At 28.7% G+C, this 10550-nt stretch overlaps 1 protein-coding gene across 1 annotated transcript; it reads right to left on the bottom strand.

The window, feature by feature from the left end:
• Positions 1-7160: 7160 nt before the first annotated feature.
• Positions 7161-10550, bottom strand: LOC108476279 (calcium-dependent mitochondrial ATP-magnesium/phosphate carrier protein 3-like). The gene is made up of 4 exons (XM_017778449.2): positions 9952-10550; positions 7954-8739; positions 7776-7866; positions 7161-7687 (listed from the first exon to the last, which is right to left on the bottom strand). The coding sequence occupies exons 1-4, from the start codon at positions 10391-10393 to the stop codon at positions 7498-7500; spliced, it is 1509 nt and encodes a 502-aa protein (XP_017633938.2). The 5' UTR covers positions 10394-10550; the 3' UTR covers positions 7161-7497.

The raw sequence follows: 10550 nt of genomic DNA, 5'->3' as shown, positions 1-10550 counted from the left end.
TGGCCCAGGAATTTTATGTCAATTTCATTCTAATCTGCATTTAAACGCTTCATTTCGGGATTTGGTTTATTTTCATTTCTAATCCCCCTCCTTTACGCACATTTCACTTCAGTCCCAATCTATTTATCGGTTTATTACGATTTAGACCCGGAACTCCGTCTTAATCCCGATTTAATCCTTTGCTTAATTTTAACCCTTTTTATGAATCCATTTTATTTTAATATTATTTATTTATTTATTATTGCTAGCTTTCACTTTTCTTTTAAAAATATATATCGTGTATACATACATTATTATATTGTCATCTTATCTTCATTATATTGTATTCGTTTGTTTTATTTATTATAAATCTTTCATAATATTTATTTTGAACAGTTTTATTATTATATATTTTAAGTTTTTTCATATGGTATTTGTTTTAAATTATTTTACCATATTATTTATTTTAATTCATTTTGTATTATTATTTTAAATTATTTTATATATTATTTACTTTAAATTGCTTTATAAATTATTTATTTCAAATTAATTTATACTTTATTTTAAAATTTATATATTATTTATCTTGAACCATTTTAAATTTCTTCCATAAGTTATTTCTTTAAAATTTATATTATTTCATGTCAAGTGGTTTCATATAGCTCTAATTTAAATTGTTTTATACTTTATTGGTTTTAAGTTGCTACATATATTGTTGTTTTAAGTCATTTTCATGTTGATTATCTTAATTTGTTCCATGTATTATTTCCTTCATCATATTTTACAATTGTTTCTTATTTTCTTTTATTTTGCCTTTGTGTTTATTTATTTTAATCATTTATTAATTTAGATTTCATCATTGTTATCATTTTATTATTATTTTTGTGTCGTTATCTTATGTTAGTTATTTCTTATTTGGTCGTTCATATCAAATAGTACAAATTATGTGATTATTGTGAACCGTTTTTAGTATATTCACATTCTTATTATTTATTGACATAATAATCTTATTCGCAAATTACCGTTCTAAACAAAATAAATACACATCGTTTTAAATTTCATATTTGCTATTATTTCATAAAAAGAAAATTCTCTAATAAAGGTAATATTCTGTGTTTGGGAAATTCGAGAGATCGTGCTCTAACGTGCTAGGTTTCGATTTTTTCCGTTTGATCCAAATGATCAAATATCCTTTTGAAATTAAAATGCATGAGTTTTGAAAATCAAAAGACAAGCTTATTCTCGATAATTTAAAATGTCGTGTCCTAACGTGTTAGATGTGACGTTTAATTACTTCGAGATAAGAAGGTCTTTAGCATCCGCTTCGATTTATGCAAATATTTTCGTAAAATGAACATTCATAAAAAGGGATCGTAAAAATTTGAAACAGGCAATATTTCGTGTTTGGAAATTTTGAGAAATCGTGCCCTACGTGTTGGGTTTCGATTTATCGTTTGATCGAACAATCGAATATCCTTTTTAAAATTTCAATGCATGAGTTTTGTAAATCATGAGATGATTTTGGTATCGAAGGTTCGAAATGTCGTGTCTTACGTGCTGGATGAGATATTTTATTTCTTCGGAATAAGAGAATCTTAATATCCACCTCGAGTTATCCAAACATTCATAAAAAAGGATCATATTTTAAAATTTATTTTAAAATCTTTTCAACTTTCGACATCAAGACATTAATTAATCAATTAGGTATCAATTTTGGGCATTACGAGGGTGCTAATCCTTCCTCGTACGTAATCGACTCCCGAACCTGTTTTCTCAAATTTCGTAGACCAAAATCGTTGTTTTAGTAAATCAAAATATTTTATTAAAATGACCAAATTTCTAGGTGATCCGATCACACCTAAACAAAAAAGATTGGTGGCGACTCCCAATTTTTGTTTACCATTTTCAAAACTAAAGTCGACTCCCGGTTTTCAAAAAAATGGTTTCGACAACTTTTTTTTGAAAGACAAATGTACCTGAGAAATCTCTCTATATAGAGATTTGATCAAATTAATCACTCTACAATTAAATGGATCGATTTAGTCTTTATGCTATTAAAATATTTTAAAAATTTTTATGGTTCTATAAATGAAATCTTTTATTTGAAATTAAACGCAATTAAAAAATAGTTTTAAGATATTTTTTATACAGTAAGGGTTAGCTCCATTACAATTTGACTTATTTAATTCTTTTTAATAGTATAGGGACTAAAACAATCTATTTAATAACAAATGACTAATTTAATCTCGTCCTTATAATACAAGGATCTCCCAAATACTTTATTTTTTTGAAAAATTAAAAATCAAATTTAGTAATAATTAAATAAACAAATTCCAAGAAAAAGGAACTAACTTTAGCATTGCACCTCTTTAAAAGCAAAGTTTATATTGTGTAATAAATTTGGAATGGTGAAAGGAAGAGTAAAGGGAATAGATGGATGGTGCAAAGCATTTTGTACCCTAAAATATGAAAAAGAAAGGGGGCATAATCTTCTTCTATATTCTTCCCCCTTTAGATTATTGAAATATAATCTTACCTTTCTGCCAAAACTTGCCTTTAATGTCTCTTTCCATTTGTTTATAATTTTCATTCTCTTCTATAGAATGGGAGCCCTCCACCTGTTATCTAACTTTCCTCTTTCATTATTTGGCTTTATCAGAAGAGTATAATAATTTAATGTAAAAAAGTCAAAATATTATCTGAGTACATAAAATTTAAGATTTAATTTTTATTTTTATAATTGATTGAGTTTTAATTTAATTAGTATTGATGTTATTGTTAGTGTATGAATATGTAGGTTTGAGTACGTTAGAATATATTATCTTCCTATTTAAGAGTAAGGAGATCTTATAAATAGTTTTAGACATTATATAAAAAGAACATATATAATAATAACAACTTATAATAAGATTAGTATTTAAAATTTAATTACTTTTGTATTTTTATGGTAATAAGTTGTAATAATTTACATCATCAATATTTATTGCCAAATTTTACTTCAAAATGTTTGCATGAATGTATTAATGAATTTTTGAAAAAATATTAACATTAATAATAAAATTAAATCTTAAAACTTTATTCAAGAAAGGTGATGCCAAGGGCAACTAGGGTTTTTCTCTTAAAATTGTAAAGTTATAGTTTGATCCAAGTTAATCAATCTTGTATCAAATTACGTATCATTTTATTTCGATACCGTTGTGTTTTAATATACAATTTGAATTTATCTATATTTTAAAATTATTTTCATATATACTATATATATACATAAATATATTTTAATTACATGCACATAAAATTTAATATTATTAATTAATACCACGTTTGGTTACTAGTATAATAACATGAGGAAAAATTTTATTTAACTCAAATGTATTACACTAGATATAAAATAAAGAAGAGTTAGCATAATCTAAACTTGAAATTAAGGTGGGGAAAAGAGAGTAAAACTCTTGTAAAAAGTAAGACATTTTCAAATTAAGTACATAACTTTTTTATATTTTCCAAAAATAAGTCATGTGGGTGGCTAAAATTGCCAATTGAAATTAATTTATTACTAACTCATATACTAAAACATAGTGAAAAATAATACTCTTATTAGACGTAGCACAAGTACAATAACTTATTTAAATAGTTACAATTTATTTTTAAATGTAATTATAAAAATAAAATTAATTAAGATAAAAATATGAAAACCTTTAACCAACCTATACACATCTTAGTAGAAAAATACTAAAATGGCACGTACCAATTGTTACAATGTCGATCAGAACAATTTGATTTCTCTAAAATTATAAATTAATATAATAAAGTTATAAATATATTAGTAATTTAATGATGTAGTTAAAAATTATAACTAAATATTAAGGATCAAAAGAATTCCTAACTTCCCTTAGATTTGATAAAAAAGAATAATAGTAGTTAGTGGAAGATAAGATATTCCCCCATGAGAGAATAATATGAAATTTGACACTTTTGTCTTCTTTCTCTTATTCTTTGCAACATTGAGCCATTGGCACCTGTCTCACACACTGTCCATGAATGTATTTTATATAAACCTAGTGTTGCTGAAACTAAGACAATTTACAACACAATCTCTTCTTCCTTTCCCATCTCACCTCTGTCAAAAAAAGAATGTGGAGAAGCAAGAAGAAGAAGAAGAAGAAGAAGAAGAAGAGCTTTAGTATACCATTTATTCTCGGGATTTAAATTGCGGTGACGTTAGCATTATCGGAATGAAGTTGACGGTGATTTAAATCCTTGATAACATTATATATCATGTATCCTCTTCTTGTTTCTCTTACAGGATTTGAAGGGGACAAACACAGGCAAGTCATTGAGGCAAAGGGAAGGTCATGCCTTTCTTCCGGATTTTTACTTTACTCCTCCTTTTTTTCATATATATTTTTCCTCCTATGTTTTAAAGGATAATTATTTGACATATTGATGGTAAAAATTTTAATTCCACAAATTGAGTTGAAATTTTATAATGTATTATTAAATTGTATTTAAAAATTAAAATATAAATAAAACATATATCAAAATCTCAACTCGTTTGTGCAATTGAAAATTTTCACCACTTATATAACAAATAATTAACCATGTTTTAATACATACTCATTAAGATTTCTAGAGCTGTTTGATTTTCTCAACTTTATGCTTGTATAAGTTATGAATAAAAATTGTTTTCATTATACAATTATATTTCTCAATTTCATTACTAGTTTTTTCTTTTGGGGTTAAATTTTGGTATTAATCTTTTTATTTTGTGAAAGTTGTAGATTTAATTTATGTATTTAGTCTTTGTATTTATTTATTAATCTTAATATCTGTACTTATCGAATTTCAAATTTTAGTCATCACCCAAAGTGTTGCAATTAATCTGTTTGGTTAAATTCAATTACTAGTCTTATATTATAAATACAATTTTATATTTAGTTTATATTCTCCTATTGGATCATTCTAAATCCCTATACCCAATCTTGATGCAAAATGAGTGTCGTTAATCCATTAACTGGTTTTTTAAAGAGTAATATGTGAAATTAATAAGTTGACATCGCATTGCAGATATGATAATATGTTTGTCACGTCAGAATTTGAAAATAGTAAAACTTGATGAATTTAACATATATCATTTAATGAGGACTGATATTTTTAAAATTTGAAAAATGCATGACTAAAATACCAAACTAAAATATATAGTTAAATTCACAACTTTCTCAATATATAAAAACTAAAAATAGAATTTAACTTTTTTATTTCTTTTAAAATATAAAAATTAAATCCACAACTTTTTAGTATTTAAATAATTAAACAAATATGAAATTAAAAATTTTAATTATCTAATTTTTTTCAAATTATCAAACAACAACCTAAGCCTATTGGGATTAGCTTGAGACAACTAGATATTTTAGTTTAGATTATTCATGGTTAATGGAACCGTGGTTTTATTAAAAATATATATGTATAAATTCTTAAAATATATTTACAGAAAAACGTATAGTTAGAAAATTTTAATTTATATTAGATTTGACATACATGATCCACATGGGTCGTGTAAAAAATATGACGGTCAAATTGTTAAAATATTTGTTGATGCACGGTATTAACAAAGCTGTAAAAGGAGGAGAGAATGTGTCAAAGGAGGCCAATCCACCTATTCTAAGGCTGAGAATTTTGAGTGGAGAAGAATACTCCCCTTAATGATACTTTTTAAGTATTTATAGGAAAATAAAGACTTTTACTTGATATGCTAATAATAAGCCCTAAATAACCTAATAAAAGATCCAACTAAGTCCAAATTAAAATAGAAATATAACACTCTTAATCATATAAAAATTAAAAATATATATAAAATCACTTAAATATTATATGGGAGTAAATAAATCTCTCCCATAATTAATAACAAATAATATATTTATCAATTCAAAAGTTACATCCTCGGTTATTAACCACAAAAAATGACACATAAGATGCAAATTTTCCTAAATTGTAGGTTTAAAATCCATGACTTATAATCTTCCGACTTTCTAGGTGTGTTAAAACATGAATATGAAAAATAATTTTTATATATATTAAAAAATAATGTCAGACCTATAAACTTGGAGATTCAGGGTCTATTTAGCAATGCTTTTGAAAAATACTTTTAAAAAGTGCTGTGAAAAAGTACTTTTGAGAAGTACTTTTGAAACTTTGAGTGTTTGGTATTGCTCTCAAAAAGTGTTTTTGAGAAATAAAATGTCCATTTTAGACATGATATTATAAAGTAACAAATATGTATTTAAATAATGTTTAAATTAGTTAATATTATGTTATTTTAGCAAAAATATAAAAACAAATAATTATAACTTATTGTTAATATTTTAATATATAATATTAATTTTAAATATTTCTAAGTAATTAACATTAATTATTTATTAAATTTAATTAGAATATATAAACTATATTTAAATATTTAAATATAATAATTAAATATTTGTAATTAGAGATCGACACTATTGTATTATTTTAAAATGATTTTTTAATTTTTAAGTAATGCTTTTAACACATTTGTATTATTTTATTTTAAAATGTACTTTGAATATATAACTCATATTAAATATTAACATAATATAAAAAATATAAACTTAGCAAATTAAAATATTACATATATTTGGATTAAAGTTCAAACAAAAGAAAAAAAGTGGAAAATGGATTCTAACGTTAGAAAAAATGGAAAAAAAAAGGAAAAGAACAAATAAGGCTAAAAATATAATATAGCCTCAAAAGCACTTTTGGACTGAAAAAAGCACCAAAATTTCTTCTTTTTCATATGAGAAAAAGGACTTTTCTTAACCTGAAAAGCTTCTACTTTTTACCTCTGTTCTTTATTGCTTTTTGTGTAAAAGTATTTTTCTCCCTAAAAGCTCATCACAAAATCAATGCCGAACGCAGCCTCAGACATCATATTTTATATAAATTAGATTCTCAACATTGGTTTACATAAGCCTGGGTAAATTTATAACAAAACTATGTACCCCATTGTCTGAAAGTGAGAATTGCCACCTACTCAAAATAATCATCTTTATTTACAGTAAAAGTATCATGGAAGCCTCCATACTAAGAGTTAAATTGTATTTTGTCAATGTTATTAAAAAAGTATATAAATTAATCTATTTATATTAGATCAAATAGCAAAATGATCCTTTTGTTAAAAATTTCATTTATTTCTACCGTTAAAAATTGATCTTCGCACGTCAACATGAGGTACACGTGACATGCCATACATCATTTCCAGTTATTCCATTAGTCGCAACAGTTTCTAACAATACAATTGGATGAAACTTTTAATAGAAATGATCAATTTGTTCTGTGATCTAGTATATAAAGACTAATTTGACCAAATTTTAAATAGAGAGAGTAAAATATAATATGAGTCTTGGTACAAGGACGTCCATGGTACTTTTACCCTTTATTTACTTTTTTAATTATCTTATTATTAGTTACATTCCTCTATAAGCCCAAACTTTAGGACTTCACTAATCAAAGTTTAAGTCTCTTTTTCATTGCCTCATAAACCAAATACGAAATGCTTGCAGCAGGGACTACCTTGAGGAGAGTTGGTATTAGTCCTATGTAGAATCCTCTATAACCTTCCTTCCTATATGTTCTCCAAAATACGTCCGATATCCCGTTATACACCGTGTCCGACGTGGTACGTTGTGCTTGCATTCTGGGAAACAACCCATAAATGCAAATGATATTTTATTATCTATAAACAAATTATTGGAAATGGGGACTTGTGTACGTTACGATCATACCTTGTTCGAATAACCTGCAAAGGGTAAATGCATGTTGCTCCTAAAGCTCCGGAGATTGCACCGCAACATAGATTCACTAGAGGACCGGGGTCTACAAAACCACGAAAAATGAGACGAAACTGAAAAATGAAAATAAAAATATGCAAGACCAAAATATTGGAAGTGAACAGAAAAGTACCACTGTCCTGAAGAATATGTGTCCTTGAGAAATCTCTCAAGGTCTCATAGACGGTGAGGTCGATACTGGCATAAGGGATAATCCCGAAAATAGATGGCACAAGACCTTTGTAAAATGCTCGAGGTCCCTCTTGAACCCATATATCCCGGGTTAACTTCCCTAGATGCGGAGCCTTTCCACCTTCGGAAGCACAAGTTTGCAATCGTATTTTTACAAGATCCATTGGGTAGATAGTGGATTGTGCCACTGCACCCGCAACACCACCGACAACAAGTTTCCCACCAGCACCTATATCACCCTTGTTATCCCCCATATGCTCTCCTATTACATCCTTTAGCATTTCGAAAGTATAGAACTTGATAGCACTTTCGGGTGTTACCTTCACGATATTTAACCCATTACCTCGGAAAAATCCCAACAAACCTTCTTCCTTCAATATCTTCGTTACTGCAGGCAGAATACTTGTACGTGTAGTCTGAACCTGCAAAACAACTTTCAGGCGATCGAAAGGGGCAGTTGCAGTACGAGAAACCGCGCCTGCTATTCCCCCTGCAATGAGAGACTTGATTCTGGGAACGTGTTTATTGATGCCTTGAGGAATAACAGCATGTTCTCCAATATCTACATGGCAAACCCTTTCCCAATGATGATAGATGTTCTCGACGTTAGCTTCGTGAGGGTAGAGTAAAAGGAAATCCCTCCATTCTTCGAATGTTATAATCCCATTATTGTCCTTATCGACATGCTCCACAAATTGAGCAAGTTTCTCGTCGTTGATTTGAATCCCTACAAAATACCAACAGCCAGGACTTATAAGATGTAAACAATGGATTCATTGCAATGATGGTAACAACCAATTGTTCCACATCATGATCACAAGAACTATCACGCATTTTCACTGGAGAAGTTTATAGGGATATATCATGGGGGGTAAAACGGGAGCAAATTCATCAATAACATGCACAACTTCAAGTCTTTGATACGTTACTTGTTATGCAAGAAAACGGACAGATTCCGAAAGATTCGACCAAGAAGAAAATGTTTCGAACATCCAGCAAAACAAATAGACACATACTAATGACAAGAAACTTTACCGGACTATCACACCAAATAAACTGAAGCATGAGTATATACCAACAAAATATTCTAAAATAGGACACTGTTTCTACACAATGGGAAACTCATCGGGCCCATGAATGAGTTTCCCATGAAGGTTTATGCCTTCTCAGTCTATTACCAACAAGCTCGTGGGAGCATCTTCCCGAGTATAACTATATACCAAATTCCCTTACAAACTTGAAGAACACAACACATAACCATAGTCCATATTACCAACTAAAATACAGCTCTTGTTAAGTTCTACGATAATCTCCATGGTCAACGTTTATCTATCGTACTGTGATTTGCTACCCCAATGGCCTAAGGACAAAGCTACTAAATATCAGATAGCAAGTGTGAGATATCCAACTAAACTTCCATTATAGTTAATGGTTTGTAACTAGACAACATAGAAAGATCTGTCAAACCTGGTAAATGTGTGATCCAATCCCTTTAGCATCAATAATTTCACAAAGTTAGCCAAATGGTAAACTACTAAAAGGTTTTTGTACAAAGTAAAAAACAAATTCTAACATCTACTTAGCCTGCGGGCGTTTACTAATGGTTACCAAACAAGAAATCACACTGCCACCACACACTTACTTTCAGCCAACACAATCCACATTAACGCTATATATGTTCCTTACATGTTCTGAGTGGCGGTCCGAGGTACAAGCACTGCAAAAGCAAGTTCTCCGGTCTCCCGACGATGAATTTGCAAGCACTTCACATTCAAAAGATCGAAAATGACATACACTAACCATAAGTGGTTCAAAGTTTTTAATGATTTTCACTATCAACTCAATCAATGCAACTATAAGACTAAACTGATCAAACATATAAAGGTAAAGACAAACAAAACTAAAACAATGTAATAAAGAGAGCATCATAGTATATTACCAGCTTTAACAAGTGCATCCCAAAGCTCTTCAGGCAAAATGCAACCACTATGTTCCACATCAATAGCTTGAAAAATCCTATAAAGTTCAAGCTCTTTATCATCCATATACCTCTTAAACTCATAATAATCTACACACCCATCTCTGTTTGCATCACAAACTTTCAAAAGATCATTGGCATACTTATACTCAGCAGGAATCTGTAAAGCTGAAAGACCCTTTTCGATTTGAGTATAATCCAAGAATCCCACATCAGCTGCATCCAAAAAACTGAACAAACTACGAATCCTCAAATCCCTTTCTTCTTTGGTTTCCCCTAATGCTAACAGAACATGTTCCATTGAAACAGGACCCCTTTTTTTTACCGGGTTGCAACATTCAGGTTTGGGTTTGGCCCCCATTTTAGGTAAGCATGGAGTTTTTGGAAGGAATAGAACATTCATAAAAAAAAAAAAAAGAACAACCCTTTCATTTGGGCAGAATGATACAACTAAGAAATTAAAAACATTGACTTGAATTAGTGACAGAAAGAATGCAAATGACGTGTAGACTTTTCTCTTGGTAGGTCAAAAAAAGAGGGGGAAATGGAGTCAAAGTCCC

This window comes from Gossypium arboreum, chromosome 7, assembly GCF_025698485.1.
Source record: "Gossypium arboreum isolate Shixiya-1 chromosome 7, ASM2569848v2, whole genome shotgun sequence".
Lineage (NCBI taxonomy): Eukaryota > Viridiplantae > Streptophyta > Magnoliopsida > Malvales > Malvaceae > Gossypium > Gossypium arboreum.
The sequence above is the reverse complement of the archived record's forward strand: the minus strand, read 5'-3'. Positions and strand labels throughout refer to the sequence as shown.